This window comes from Astyanax mexicanus, chromosome 24, assembly GCF_023375975.1.
Source record: "Astyanax mexicanus isolate ESR-SI-001 chromosome 24, AstMex3_surface, whole genome shotgun sequence".
Lineage (NCBI taxonomy): Eukaryota > Metazoa > Chordata > Actinopteri > Characiformes > Acestrorhamphidae > Astyanax > Astyanax mexicanus.
Genome location: NC_064431.1, coordinates 16,052,065 through 16,068,463, shown reverse-complemented (window position 1 = coordinate 16,068,463; position 16,399 = coordinate 16,052,065). Strand labels below are relative to the sequence as shown.

At 41.2% G+C, this 16,399-nt stretch overlaps 1 protein-coding gene across 1 annotated transcript in view; it reads left to right on the top strand.

Moving 5' to 3' along the window:
- The first annotated feature begins 295 nt into the window (after nt 1–295).
- The window catches only part of LOC103033505 (arf-GAP with GTPase, ANK repeat and PH domain-containing protein 1), a 34,812-nt gene continuing 18,708 nt past the window's right edge, over nt 296–16,399 (top strand). The window contains exons 1-6 of the mRNA XM_007248381.4: nt 296–2,841; nt 12,172–12,227; nt 12,531–12,618; nt 12,934–13,019; nt 14,607–14,748; nt 15,093–15,227. Of these exons, the coding sequence (XP_007248443.3) occupies nt 1,656–2,841; nt 12,172–12,227; nt 12,531–12,618; nt 12,934–13,019; nt 14,607–14,748; nt 15,093–15,227 (1,693 nt within the window). The 5' untranslated portion in view covers nt 296–1,655. The remainder of the gene's footprint in view (nt 2,842–12,171; nt 12,228–12,530; nt 12,619–12,933; nt 13,020–14,606; nt 14,749–15,092; nt 15,228–16,399) is intronic.

The following is a 16,399-nucleotide window of genomic DNA, read 5'->3' as shown; positions in this document are numbered from 1 at the left end:
GACGCAGATTTATGGGGTGAACAGGCAGTTGCCTCTTTTTGCCCCAGGAATCACGTTGTAGTGAATGAGAATGGATTTCTGGAATTTTCTCTCTCTCTTTCTCTCTCTCTCCCAACCCGACTCCCTCCCACTAGCAGAGCTTGCACATCTGCGGTGCTCTCTCCATCATTCAGGCGGTGCGACTCGTCCGTGGCAGGCAGGGGGTTGGAAGGCAGGGTGGCTTTGAGGGGGAGGAGAGATCAAGGAGGGGTGTAGGGGGCTGAATGCATTCTGTTTCTCTCTCTCTCTCTCTTGCGCTCTCTCTTGCTCTCTCTCTCACACTCTCACTGTCGCTCTCCCTCTCGCACACTCTCGCTCTCTTTCACAGTCCCTCACTTCTGCTCTTCCTGTGAGTGTGTCTATTACTCTCCCCTCCCTCCTCAGCGAAATTTGACTTGCTAATCGCCCGAGACATGGTAGAGAGAGAGAGAGAGAGAGAGGGAGTGAATGAGAGAGAGAGAGAGAGAGAGAGAGAGAGAAAGCGATAGCAAGAGGATGCAGTGGTAAAAGGTTTCCTACACCCTCACGAAATCTTCCAGCTACCCCTCTCCTCATCCCTTCATCCAGTCTGCTCGGTTGCAGGATGTGGATGCATTGACAGGTTCTGTCTCTTTTGTGGTGGAGCCATGCAGCATCAGCCGTGGATTTCCTGCGCTTGCAGCCAGCATTCTTTTTTACCCCATAACCTTTTTTCTCCCCCCCCGCGTCATCTCTTTCAGACCGCCTCTCTGCTCTGAAACGGGTTGCCTTTTATTGTCCTCTAACGCAGCTCATTTCTAAGCACAGAAGACCAATCACATCATGTGGATTACACCACACTGTGACTTGCCAATCTCTCGACTGAGCAAACATTGCAATGCGATGGAACAGTGATCCGGAGGAATTAAAGAGCTCGCCGGGGGAAATAAACAGGTGGAGCGGAGACACATGGCAAGGACTCTTCGGATACTGCCAGAGTTTTTCTTGTGAATGGACTGTGAGGGATTTTCTTAGCTGAGGAATAAGTCGTGCTCGTACCGTTGGGGTTGCATAATGGCAGAGTCTAGACCATACTGTAACCTCCCGTCTGCAAATCCCAGACAGTGAGCACCACTTCCACAGATCCATGGGTGGAAAGGATGGAGGAATGGGATGCCAACCATCTGTGGGATGTGAAGGAAAGAGGATCTGTGAAGCATCTGTGAATGAATGGTACATGGAAGCAGAATAGAACTGATACAGGACTCATTTATTTCAGTTTCAAGTCGTCTTTGTTGGGTTGGGAATTTGTTCTGTTTGCTTGTTTGAACCTTTTGCTAGTGATATCATCCCATACTTTCCTCCAAAACATTCCGTAACATGTGCTATTTGAATTTTTCAATCGTTCCAATTGTTATTCCGCATGCTAACTGCGACGACTAACTACAAGGCTGTAAAAACAAGGGTATTGTACTTGTTTGATATTGAAGCCTCCGTTTCCTAATCCCTGCATGTTGTGTTTTTCTGACTGCCTATTCAGGCGCTACCTATTGGCTTCCCCAAGCCTAGCTGATTGGTGTTAACATTTACCATCTCATCACCAATCCAATATCATCTTTACCTAAAGGGCTCTAGGTCTCTAGGACACTGCTGTCCACATGAGCCACTCAGGGAGCCTGCAGAGACGAACCACCTACCTCATCTCCCTAACTCTGGTCAAGGTCGAGGCCATAGGGGATGGTGAAGGGACTGAGCCAACAAAACAACAGACCCCGGCCCTTGTGCAGGGTCCAGAAGATGGAGCGCAAACACCGGAGGAGGAAAAAGTGGAAGAGGTAAGCAAGAGTCCAGAGAAAGAGAAAGAATCTCCATTTTCTGAGACTGAGGAGCACAAGGTTGAGTTCAGGACCCGGAAGCCTAATACAGAGAGGAGACAAGAGAGCAGCAATGTGTGTCCCATCAGAACACTTCCACCAAAACCTAAGGGAACAAGTTGCCCACCTGTGGTTGGTAAATACAAAGGCAGGGAACTTCATAAGGACTCTAGGGGTGAATCTTTTGCAAGAGTGTCACCTGATGGCGAAGAAAGGAGAGAGGAAATATTTAAGACAGAGCTGCCTAAGCCTGATGTTTACAAGACTGACATTTATACCCCAACATCAGAAAAGGTCTTGGATGTTGGTGTTTCGAACGGGACCTCTGTCCGGTCCAGCCTTCCAATACATCTCAGCCAGCGTCCTGAGGCCTTGCTCCGATCCCACGCTGTGGTGACTATGAACCGGCGTGATCTGAAGGAGACCTGCAAGACCATCTCCTCCTCTGCCAAGAGCCTGGACTGCAAGGCCAGAGAGCACTCGCCCCCAGTTACCATAACAATGACGATGGGGCCTTACCGGGCCTCTTGGTCAGAAAGTGAGGGGAGAGGCATGTACCACCGCTATGGCATAGAGCCGTTAATGGTGGCGGAAGAAGGTTTTGCAGGATCTGGACTTGTAACACGTGAAAGCCCACAAGTGGAAAAGCTTAAAACAATATCTACTTCGCTTCCTGCTCCCGCCATACGACCGCCAACCAAACCACAGCGTAAGGGCAAGAGTCGCACCCTGGACAACAGCGACCTACATTTGCTCTCAGAGGACCTGAAAAAGGGAAAGGAGGCCCAGGTTGGAGCGTCTGCTGGGCAGCGTACTTCTACCCATGCTTCAGGCAAAGACCGGAAAATGTTGAAGTTCATCAGCGGCATTTTCACCAAGAGCACCCAGTCCCCTGCAACCCCTCCAGCGGTCCCAGCAACTCCAATACCCCTTCATAGCCCCATGCAGAGAGGGTCCAGTGAGGAGGAAGGTCAGTATTCAGTAAAACAAAACTTTCAACATTCAAAAAATGGTTTGACTTGTAACTTGTGTCTAAAACAAATCCTTAAATTTGAGAGAGTAGTGGATAATGATGGAACCCTGCTTGGCGCCTGCTGTTGGCCTTGTCTTTTACTCCGCATCCAGTTCTTCTCCATTAAATGTCCTCATTATCTTTTAAGTGCTCCCTGGGGGAAGAGACGTTCTTGCATGCAAATAGTTGTGGTATTCTCTAAGCACTATAAGACTTATATGTTACAATGGATGCTGAATATAATGCAGAGGGATAAGGGCATTTCTGCAAATGAATTATAGGGTAAAAAGGTAGCTAGGACACAGACATCTGTCTAGATATGTTGACTCATAGTTTCCACTCTGACACTGGTCAGAGAAAAAGTGTGCAGTACTTAATGCAGCAGTCAGTTTTTCTAAATTAATGCAATGTATGTTAGGTCTAACACATCCCACAAGCCAGTGACTGACAGATACCGATGGATACCTTTATCTATAATATGAAAAATTACATTTTTCATCGGATGGTTTAAAAAAGTTTAATCCTCAAATGCTTTGTGCCTTCAAATTGGAACGTATAGAAACTTGTCCTGTTATCAACCCATAGTCTTGATATTCATGTTGATTACTCAGGGACTAATCTGTAATCCATTAAACAGAAATCTGTAAGAAAAGAAAGGGCCTATATATGGACCAGGTGGCAGAATTCTGTAGGAGTGCCTGAGTTTAGATTAGTCACATTAATGATGGCCTGCAGTTTTGGGCCAATGTTTCCATTCCCATTCCTTTTCCTATTCCCACTGGATTCATACATCTGTGCACAGGTAGCAAATGTATGTCTGCTTAAAATAGGTCTACAACCTTCTCCTTTGCAGACTTCACAAGAGTCATTTTACTTTTGTTACCTCATGCCTGAAACATCCTGTACCCTCCAAGATGGGAGTGGCAAGGAGATTCTACCATTCTACCACTCGTCCACTTATTCCTTCACATGGTTGCCAAATAAGCTGCTGCGGGTTCACTCTGGAATATTCACTCGTTATTTGTAAGAAAGAAGAAAGAAAAAACAGGGAACAAAACTGACTAAAGCTGTCATTACTAACACAACGTTGTTACCTTGTTTCTAGTGCCTCGAAAGACAGACTTATTATTGATACAATCAGATCAAAAAGCATGAGAATCACTATTTGAAGGAGTGTAATGGTGTGACTGTAAAGAAATGCAAATATTGACATTATTCTAAACATTTCCCCAGGTTTGTGCATCATTCCCGTGTCTATCGCTTGGTGTTCTTCGCCTTTTCTATGAACACGTTTAACATGCAGGAGAGAGGCAGTTTCTGGAGGACAGGTTGCCTAGCAACAGCGAAGCAGAGACAGAGAGAGAGGGAGACAGTGATAGAGAGAGAGAGAGAGATGCTAGTTGCATGGTTTGCATGGTTGGTGGTGGTGCTGGTTGGGAAAAGGGAAGGGGCAAAGGACCGGGGAACCGATGATGCACTGCAAGAAGGAAAGGAAGCGTGGGTTCTGTGTGGGTTTTGAAAGAATCCAGATTCTGAATTCTGAATTGCAATGCACCCACACCCCTTCCCCTCAAAGAAATGATGGAAAAAAGACTGAAAAATGACAAAAAACAGGGGTAAAATGGTAAAATGACAGAATCACTTGAGTCATTAATTTACCCACCCCTGCCCTGGCAGGATGCTGAACGCTGTTCCTTGAGACTCGGGCCGAGTGGTGCTGCTCGACTGAACCTGGCTGGGAGTGTTTTTTTTTTTTCTTTTTTTTTTTTTAGGGTGATTCATTGCATACAAGGAGAGCACTATGCGATTCTCTCTTACCCCCTCTCTCTCTCTCTCTCTCTTTCTCTCTTTTTCTCTCTCGCGCTCAGTGCTAGACATCGTAAATGGGTAATTCATTAGCCGGGTGAGAGCAGTGCCTCTCGCCTGATCTGGGAGCAGATCGCTGAGCTCGGCGCTGCAGTTAAGGCTCACCTGCAAACCTGCGGGTGTGTCCATTTCTTATAGTGCCATTGAGGCGAATGTATGAGTGTGTATATGTGTTTTTTTAATCTGAGTGTAAGTGTGTTTGAGTGTGTGTTGGATGTAGGCTTGTCACAATATATGATATACGTTGATGACTTATTGTTCTATACACAATATATGAGCAGAACCTCCATAATTTGGGCTTTAAGTTAATTTATAATATTTAAAAATGAATAAAATAGAGTTTTATTCAGACAAAATGGGGTATCACGACAGGCCGAGTTGGATGACAGAATACGCTGCTGCCGTAGGTCTCGGCAAGAAGTGCCCGATGACTCATGTAGGCGAAGGCTGGCCTTGAAGTCCCTGAATACAGTTCTAATCATCCTTTAGCCTTCACGTAAGAGAGAGAGAGAGAGAGAGTGAGAAAAAAAAGATAGATCGAGAGAGTGAGAGAGAGAGAGAAAAGGGTGGGAGTGAGGTGGATGAGGTATTCACCAAATGAACTAAATAAAAAGTAAAAAAAAATAATAATAAACATAGAATTACATACAGGAGTTCCACCATGACCATGAATTTTACAATTAGTTAAATTTCCACAAATTTATTTTTAACAGTCGTGGAAATATGGAATTATTAGTGAATTGAATCAGATGTCGGTTGCCATGTTCAATGAATACGAAACATTTTAAAAATGCATTTTATTTACTGTCTAAACTTACCAGTCATATTCTAGGTTCATTAGAAATAATGATAATGATGAGAAAATAGTGAAAATTTGTTCAAAATGTTTCCTTTAGGTACTATTTTTTCCCACACTACCCCTCTGCATATTATATATATGTATCCCTCCACCATTTTTTATGCTATGCGATTTTAAAATCCGGTCTTAAAGCCAATTTCTCCACAGAATGATTCTGACTTGACAAGATTATGCATGCGATTTCTACTCCTATGAACTCCTATAATGTATGCAAACTCACAAGATAACATCTCACAATTCATACAGGTGTGGGTATTCCAAATTTATGTACGTAAATATATTGCTGTCCTATAACTTTTGCCATGTCAGTATGACATGCCATATTATTCAATATCTTTAGTTTAGATGTTGAATGGTATTTTTGATGTCGTCAAAAAAAACAAAGCTCTGCTGCATTGTGGGAGTTAACTGAGTTAAATGAGTTTCAGTGCTGCTGATATTCTTAGTTGAAGGTAATTAATTTCTTTTTTCAGCCACGAGGCTTTTATATCCTTTTATACCCTCACTTCCTTCACGCATATATTATTAATAGGTAGAGCTCGCACTTATTCCGGTTAATCTTCCAGCCGGAGAACATGACTGTGCAGCACTAATCACGCTTTATTATATCACCCGCTGTCACATGGCCACTGAAAAGGGTTACATTGTGTTTTTCGATAAGTTTTCCGAAAAATGTAATTAGTTATCTCATATCTCAGAATTGCTGTGGTGCTCCCTGGAACTGAGAGGGTTACGGTCATGTATAAGAATCAAACTGGAATTATAAAGTGGAGTAGAGCTTCTCCAAGGCAGCTTCTCCAAGTGACCTGTAGGAGATGGTCCCGCAGGATAAGTGCTGCCACTATGATCAGGAGATCGCCGGTTCAAATCCCAGTCATGTAGCTTGACATCAGCAACCGGAGCCCTGAGAGAGCACAATTGGCCTTGCTCTCTCTGGGTAGGTAGATGGTGCTCTTTCCTCTCATCACTCCAAAGGGTGATGCCGATCAGCACAAGGCGTCTGTGAGCTGATATATCAGAACCGAGTTGCTGTACTTTCCTCTGAGTGCTGTGATGCTCCTTGGCAGTGTTGCATCACCAGCAGTTTGAAAAAAAAAAAAGCCGGGGGTTGCTGACTTCACATGTATCGGAGGAGGCATGTGTTAGTCTTCACTCTCCTGGTGTTGGGGCATCACTAGTGATAGGGGGAGTCCTAATAAGTGGGTTGGGTATTTGACCATGTAAATTGGGGAGAAGATGGGAAAAAAAAGTAAAAAAAAAAAAAAAAACAGACACATTGACTTGTTTGGACCAGGATACATGATATACTTTCTGAAGTGTCATACATCAATTTTTTTTTTGTCCTAAGTTATTTGTTTTATTAGGTGTAGAGAAAAACAGTAGAAGTTGGGTTTAAATTAGCATCATGGTGGGTAGACAGATACACAGCATGGTTTCAGAGTTGCTCTACATGTTCTCTGCCTTGGCAGTGTTAAAACCTGGCTAAAGTGGGTGTTGAGGGTTAGTGTCGTAAGTAAATAACTCTCCCTCAGAGTTTAATTAGTTTAGGCTCCTCCCACACTCCTTCACAGCCTGACAGAAGAAGCAGGAAGCCATTTCCTTGTGCGGTTTGAAGCCCAGTATAGTCATAAAATCAATTAAAATACTAATTTTATAGAATATTCTGTTGTTAATATAGAATTTAGGTATAGTGTATAGTTTAAGTGTACAGTACCTAGTTAAGAACTACACATACTAAATATATTGTATGAGACCTTTTTGTTGGTTAAAATACTAGTTGTTATCTGTCTAAGTAGCATTAGCTAGCTTAGCTTTTCTGTCAGGCACCATTTTAAAGTATATTACATTATAATACATGACGCTGTTTTTTAAGATAACTATAGCAGTATTGTGGTGAACCACTCTTTTAGAACCGTTTTAAAATTTAACTCTAGGGATGATAGAATTAACGCTGAGGGAGTGTAAAAACTCGGATCAGAGTTTATCTTTTAACACTACAAGACTTAAGAGATTAACATTGAAATTGAGTTAAATTTCTAACACTGTTGACTGTGCTGAATTAACTCTTGCCTAATGAGTGATAAAGGTTCGTGCAGTATGACACAGTCAAAGAGCAGTACTTTGACAAGAGTGATGCAGTGTGACTGTCTAATGAAAACATTAGCATGTTTTGTATTTTGTTACCTGGTTTAACACTTTTTGACACAGTTTGATTTTAGTTCAGAAATCAATATTTGGTGGAATAACCCTGTTTTTTTGTATCACAGTTTTCGTGCACCTTGGCATGTTGTCCTCCACCAGTCTTACACACTGCTTCTGGATAACTTTATACCTCTCCTGGTGCAAAAATTCAAGCAGTTCAGCTTGGTTTGATGGCTTCAGTCTTCAATTTGGTAAAATCAAAGAAACTCATCATTTTTAAATGGTCTCTTATTTTTTAACAGAGCTGTATACGTGTAGGCATATATCCATATATTTTCTTATTAGTGGAACATATGGTCCAATGCAGAAGAAGATTTGTGAAATATAAATGCAACTGTCCATAACCTGATTTTTCTCCTCTTTTCACCTATGATGACAAAAGGAGCAATTGTAGTGTAGTAGTATTACATTTAAACATACCTGTGCATACAGAGAGAGATGATGATTTGCTATGTTTATATTATTTATTTTGCACTATTCCTAAAATAAAAAGTATTCATCTTAAAAAAAAAAACAGGCCTGTATGGATGTAGATATCAAAAGGATAGATATTTATATAAAAAATAAAACAATAAACAAAATAGATGAAAAGAATAAAAGAAGCTCAGTCTCTATTTTTAGCTCACACTGTTCAAACAGCTCAGCTATGCTTCATCCTGTGCTTCAGATTTGAGTTCAAAGCCTTTATTTCTTAGATTGAGGATTTAGATCAGAACGCTTCAGTTTATAAACTCTGTCCTTTTATGTTCTGAATATGAAACAATACAAATGTTCCAAAATGACTTGAACACATCTAATAATAGTATCTATGGTAATAGTAATTGCATTAAAAGTAGTAAGAAAAATGAGCCAGAAGGTTGTGGGTTCAGATCCCAAGCCTGACTGTTGCACCACTGGTGGTGAGAGAAGTGAACCGGAAGGTTGTGGTGCAAATCTAATGACCATTGGAACAGTGGTGGCAGGAAAAAGAAGCCAGCGACCATACATGCTAGGGTTTGAGTCCTAGGACTGTCTGAATTGGCTGTGCTGCTGCTGGTGAAAAATGTAATGAGCTATAATTCAGAAGGTTGTGGGTTTAAATTCCAAACTGTTGGATATTGGGGGAGGGGAAATGAGCCAGCAACTTGAAGGTTGTGGGATTGAATCAGAGGATTGACTGGGTATATTGTGGCACAAAAAGTAAGAGTAATGCTCTAACAGGCAGCATGTTGTGAGATCAACTCCCAGGACTTACTGTTTGTGTTGTTGCACTAATGATAAGAGAAATGAGCCTGAAACCAAACCAAATCTTTGGGGCTGCTAATGTCTAGCAAGTTGTAGGTTTCAATCTCAGAACTGACTAACTGTAAACTGACTAACTGTAAAGGTTGCATCACTGGTTAATAGGAAAGAGCTGACATCTAGATGGTTGTGGGTTTGGATCTCACAGAACTGACTGGAGAGGCTCACAGCTAGTACTATAAGAAATGAACCAGCAAGCAGAATATTTTTTGTTTAAATCACTAAACTGACTTGTGATAAAGGAAATTAGCCAAGAACTAGTAGGGTAAGTTGTTCCCATAGTAGTAAGAACAATGTGCCAGCAACCAGATGGTTGTGGGTTTAAACCCCATGTCTATTGGGATGCTGATGGCAAGGGAACTGAGACAGAATCTAGAATGTTCTAGGTTTCAATCTCAGAACTGATTAACTGTAAAGGTTGCATCACTGATCAATAGGAAAGAGCTAATATCTAGATGGTTGTGGGTTCAGAATTCACTGAAGTGACTGGAGAGGTTTAACTACTAGTACTAAGAGAAATGAACAAGCAAACTGAAGATTTTGGGTTTAAATAACTAAGCTGACTTGCGATAAAGGGAAATTAGCCAAGAACCAGTAGAGTGAGTTGTACCCATAGTAGTAAAAACAATGTCCCAGCAACCGGATGGCTGTGGGTTTAAATCCCATGTCTATTGGGCTGCTGATGGCAAGGGAACTGAGACAGAATCTAGAAAGTTCTGGGTTTCAATCTCAGAACTGACTAACTGTAAAGATTGCATCACTGGTTAATATGAAAGAGCTGATATCTAGATGGTTGTGGGTTTGGATCTCATAGAACTGACTGGAGAGGTTTCACTGCTAGTACTAAGAGAAATGAACCATCAAGCAGAAGATTTTGAGTTTAAATCACTAAACTGATTAGTGATAAAGGGAAATTAGCCAAAAACCAGTAGAGTAAGTTGTGCCTATAGTAGTAAGAACAATGTGCCAGCAACCGGATGGTTGTGGGTTTAAACCCCATGTCTATTGGGCTGCTGATGGCAAGTGAACTGAGACAGAATTTAGAAAGTTCTGAGTTTCAATCTCAGAACTGACTAACTGAATAGGTTGCATCACTGGTTAATAGGAAAAAGCTGACATCTAGATGGTTGGGGGTTCGGATCTCATTGAACTGACTGGAGAGGTTTCACTGCTTGTACTAAGAGAAATGATCCAGCAAGCAGAAGATTTTGGGTTTAAATCACTAAACTGACTTGTGATAAAGGGAAATTAGCCAAGAACTAGTATGGTAAGTTGTACCCATAGTAGGAAGAACAATGTGCCAGCAACCAGATGGTTTTGGGTTTAAACCCCATGTCTATTGGGCTGCTGATGGCAAGGGAACTGAGACAGAATCTAGAAAGTTCTGGGTTTCAATCTCAAAACTGACTAACTTTACAGGTTGCATCACTGGTTAATAGAAAAGAGCTGACATCTAGATGGTTGTGGGTTTGGATCTCATAGAACTGACTGGAGAGGTTTCACTGCTAGTACTAAGAGAAATGAACCATCAGGCAGAAGATTTTGGGTTTAAATCACTAAACTGACTTGTGATAAAGGGAAATTAGCCAAGAACTAGTAGAGTAAGTTGTACCCATAGCAGTTAAAACAATGTGCCTGTATCTGGATGGCTGTGGGTTTAAACCCCATGACTATTGGGCTGCTGGTGGCCGGGTAAAGGACCCCCAGAACTGTGTGGATGGGATGTGCTTCTGGTGATAAGAGTATAAAGCCAGCAACCAGACGGTTCTGGTTATACTGTGGCGAGATATAAACCAGCAACTAGAATGATGTAGGTTCTAATCCCAGAACATAGTGTACTTGCAAATTAACATTGGTAAAAAAAATATATACATATATACGGATTCCGTTAAGCCTAAAGATGAGGTTTACTGACTATATGGTGATCTGGTGGAACAGATGGTACCACATTGGCTTTTTTGTTTCGTACCTTTTGTACCCTCACACACTTCAACCTCACACTCTTAGACACACACCGCAAACACCAGTGCCGCACCAGCGCCAGGCACGGTGTGTATCACGTCCCTGTTAATGAACTGGAGTCGGTCCGACGCTTTCCCACTGAGCAGAGCTTCATTTCCAGTCCTCACTCGCTCCACCTCCAGCCTCCCAACACCCCCCAAACCTCACCACCCCACCCCATCCGCTCGCGTGCCATCTGGACCCACGACTGGGCACGTTCAGGGGCACTGCCAGCCCACCAATAGCAGGCCTTCCCTGCTGAACGTGTCATTGTGGGCTGCAGTGGAGCCTGATGACTTTGAAAGTTTTCCTCAGAGCCGCTCGTGGTCACTCAGCAGAAATCAGGAGAGCGTGGGCACTGTGGGGTACTGCCAGTGTGTGGGAACATTTTAGTAAAAAATGCCATTGGCCTTTTACTATTTATTTATCTTTTATTTATTTTATTTCGCCCTTTTATTTATTTTATTCCCTTTTTTACGTTTTTATTTATTTATTTTATTTTATTTTTATTTTATTTCTGTCTTTATAATCCGAATGTTATTTTTAGCTGCTTAATTTTTAGTCTTCTGTTATTTTTTGCTTTTGCTATTTTTTATTATTCTGATTATTTATCCTTTATTTGACTGCTTTAAATTTTAGCCAGTTTATTTTATAATGCTTTTGGCATCTAATTTTTTATAAAGCTCCTTTTTTTTTAGTTTAACATGATTAAATACTTACTATGTTATTTAAAATTTTTAGTTCCCTTTAAGCTGTAAATCCTTGGCTGCATTAAAAAAAATTAGGGTTGCGTTGAAAGTGTATTACAGAGTGAAAATATTGATTGATTGTTTATTGATTGATTTATTGATTGATTGATTAATTGCAAAAAACAATTAAAAAAATGTTTTTACTACTTAATAAATATATTTTTTACAGTTCTTCTAAAAACTTTTTTTTTCTGTTCTTATTTTAGTGTTCTTATACATAGGTGTTCTAATAAAAAATATATTTTTTATTAAAGTTATATGTTTTCTGTATTTTTTAAAGTTTTTTTTATTGCTTATCTACAAACCTATTTCTCTCTGTTTTATTCTCAGCTTGTGCAGCGAGTCAGGAGTGGATGCTGAGTCGAGCCCTCCAGGACCTGCGTCTGGTAGGAGAGAACATTTTGCCTGCACTAAATTGTATTTATTTAAATAAGGATTAGGATGTAAAGCCTAAAAACACATTATCACTGATACAAAGCACCAAGAGTTATTTGAGTGCTAACAGCACTTCCTTGTGGAGAGTTTTCAGCCTGCTAAACATGAGTGAGTGAGTGAATAACAAAAGTCGGGTCTGCAAGGTTCCTTTCATCTGAAAACAGGATTCCGAGCGGTTCTGCTCTGTGTTCTCCTGAGCTGAGTGATGTTCTTGCGGCTGATTGGTGGTTTACAGCGGTATCTCTTCCTCTCAGGGTATCTTAGGCAGTCAGCTGAGTGGGAAGTCAGCCCTGGTCCATCGCTACATGACTGGCAGCTACCTGCCTCTGGAGAGTCCCGAGGGTAAGCTGAACACTGCCACTGTCTGTGTGACTGACTCGTAGCCCTCAGCCTAGAGAAGCACAGCTGACACCAGCTTCAGATGACTGCTGAGGAAGCCTGGCAGCTGCCTGATGTATTGATCGTAGATTCTGTGATAGATAGAAAGCTGGAAAGCACTTTACTGATCCCGAAGGAAATTGCAGTGTTAAAGTAGGAGTACAAATAATTACACATAAACGTGCATATATTGAATAGATATAAACATTAATTAAGTAGATGTGTATATGAATATGAATGGTTTAATGTTTTTTTTTTACTAACTGTGTTGTATTTTAGGAGGAATGTTTAAGAAGGACATCCTCATTGATGGACAGAGTCATCTTTTGCTGATGAGAGAGGAGCCTGGACTTCCAGACCCAGAGGTGTGTCCTCTATTACCTACTCTTTGCCCTCACCTTCTTCTGTATGTTCCAGTATAGAACTGGGTCCAAAACTGTTCCTACAGTCATAGATATATGGCAGGACAAATCAAATTATATTTAATTATATAGCGCTTTTTACAACTGATGTTGTCACCAAGCAGCTTTACAGAAATGTAAAAGCAGAACACAGAATCAGGCAAATAACTCTGAGAAAGGCAGGAAGATTGAATTAGTTTTAACTGGATTTATTGAGAACAGAAAATATGAAACATTATCAGAGTGTAGCTAATGACTCATGACTAATGAATAAATCTGAATAAAACAGCCTAAATAAAAGGGAGAGAGCCAGAAGGTAACATAGACATGGAGGCACCCTGAAACACCGGCATCTACCCACTCCACCGTCCACAAACCTGAGTGACCGTGTGCAGTGGGAGAACAACAGCACCAGCATCTCAGTTTACCACAGAGACTGTAAAAAAAGATGGACGCTGTGTCGCTGTTCCCATTCATTTAATGAAAATGAAGCCAAAATCTTCCACCATGTTGGCGATCCTGATACCCGAGTCTGCGCAGTAGAGACCAGAGGAGGGAGAAAGACTGTGGAGAGACGGCCCACTCATTTAAATAACCCCGCCCCTGAGGGCTGCCTCGCGGTCACAGGCTGCGGAGCAAAGCGGACGGTCTGTTATTGGTCCCGCCCATAACCAGCCCTTTTACAATAACCACACCTTTTTTGAATAGAGCTGAATAACGTTTTAAAAACGAATTCTGTGGGGATATAAAAAATTGACAATATAAGCAGAGGTTACACTAGCTGTTGCATTTAAATAAAGGAGGTAGAATTACAGTATATTAAAAAAAATGTGATTGAAAGTTGTCGGTTTTGCCATTGAAACCTATGGGGATGGGTGGGGTTACACAGCTTTCTGAAACCAAACAGCAGGGGGCGCCCGACCTGTGGTGGCTTCACTTTTGAGAGACGATGCTCTGTCCAGATATATACAGTCTATGGTTTACCACAATTCCCTATGTCCATGACCCCCTGGATCTGCAGCTTTATCTAAAGGGAAAAACATTAATTACCAAAAGCTAAACTAAACAAGTAAGTTTTCAGTCTAGACTTAAAGATTGAGACTGTGTCTGAATCCCGAACACATTCGGGGAGATTATTCCAGAGTTGAGGAGCTTTATAAGAGAAAGCTCTTCCTCCTGCAGAGCTCCTCTGATTTGTAGGAATTACTTAGAAACCAGCACCCTGAGATTTAAGTAATTGTGGTGGTTCATACGTTTATTCAAATTACTGGAAGGACCTCCTAACAGTAGCACATTACAAGAGGCTAGCCTTGATGGAATGAAAGCATGTACTATTTTTTGTGCTGCCATAGCCTGGCAATGACAAAGAACATAACATAAAAATGGAGCTTCATTTAAATGATATCCACCACCTTCCTAAGAAGGGGAGCTGCACCTGTAGTTGAAGGAGCTAAATTTAAAACATCTACCCAAACGTCAACAGTATATATCATCATATATCATCCCTCTGATCTCTCTCTGTTTCTGACTTACCTCCCATCCTGTCCTCAGTTCTGCAGCTGGGTGGATGGCGTGATCCTGGTCTTCAGTCTGGAGAACGAGAGCAGCTTTCTGGAGGTCTACAACATCTACAGGCAGCTGAGCCTCCATCGCAACATCGCCGAGATCCCCTTCATCGTGGTGGGCACTCAGGGTGAGACATGGGAGCTTTAAAATCTAAAATAATAAAAATAAAAAAAGCTTTAAAATAAACAAATAATAAATATTCAGGGAACTGAGTGGTCTAGTGGTTTTAAGTGCTGCCACTATGTTCGGGAGCTGGTTCGAATCCCAGTCATGCAGCTTGCCATCAGGCAAGGCGTCTGTGAGCCGATTTATCGGAACCGACTTGCTGCGCTTTCCTCCGAGTGTGCTGACTACTTGGCAATGTTTGAAAAGAGGCGGTGGCTGACTTCACATGTGTCAGAGAAGGCATATGCTACCCTCCTTGGGTAAAAAAATGGGACTCAACTCCAACTACGGCTTTATCTCATTTAGATAAAATAACCAGCACTAACCCGCGGGTGATCGACGACGCCCGTGCCAGAAAGCTGTGTTCAGACGTCCACCGATGCACCTACTACGAGACCTGTGCTACCTACGGCCTGAATGTCAACCGGGTGTTTACAGAGGGTGAGTTCTGCATTGTACCGGAATACTACTGACTAGTAGCTGTTTAGTTACTTAATGCTATGTGTATAATACATAAATACTGTCTGCAATGTACCTGTATAGAACCTAGGTTTTAGTTACATTTTCTCCAAATGGTACCTCAACACAATTGGCATATTTTATCTTTTACCTGAATACCATCTGAATAGTGCACATTAGGTACCTGGGTACTATCTGCATTCTACCTGTTTAGTATCTGTATAATACCCAACTACCTAAATATTCAATGCATAGTACCCTGGCATACAGTACCTGAACACTAGTCATAGCCAAATACTTTCAGTATAGTACCTGAATACTGTCTGCAATAGTAGGTACCAGTATTCATGGTACCAGTAAACAGCTCTAGAAAAAAATAAAAGACCACTTAAAATGAAGAGTTTCTTTGATTTTACCAAATTGAAAACCTCTGAAATATAATCAAGAGGAAAATGGATGATCCAAAAGTTATTCAAAAGCAGTGTGTAAGACTGGTGGAGGAGAACATGCCAAGATGCATGAAAACTGTGATTAAAAACATGGTTATTCCACCAAATATTGATTTCTGAACATTTAAAACTTGTGATAAATATGAATATGTACTTGTTTTATTTGCATTATTTGAGGTCTGAAAGCTCTGCATCTTTTTTGTTATTTCAGCCATTTCTCATTTTCTGTAAATGAATGCTCTAAATAACAATATTTCTATTTTGGAATTTGAGAGAACTGTTGTTTGTAGTTTATAGAATAAAACAACAATATTCATTTACCTCAAACATATATCTATTAAGAGCAAAATCAAAGAAACTGATTCAGAAACTCAAGTGGTCTCTTATTTTTTTCCAGAGCTGTATATAGCACAGCATATGGTACTGGTCCAATGCAGGTCCTTAAGTGTCCAGAAGATTACAGAAAGAAACGTACCTGTACCTGTATTAACTGCTTAATACCTTTAAATACAATTGGCATATTATGTGTATAGAACTTTAATCCTATCTGCATAGCACATGTAGATAGACCTGAATACTATCTGTGAACTAGATGGCAAACACTAGCCGCCGCATATTACCTGTATATCACCTGACTTCTGAACGCATAGAACCTCTGTTGTACCTGAATACTGTCTGGGTATTAGTAGCTACATACTTTTTGAA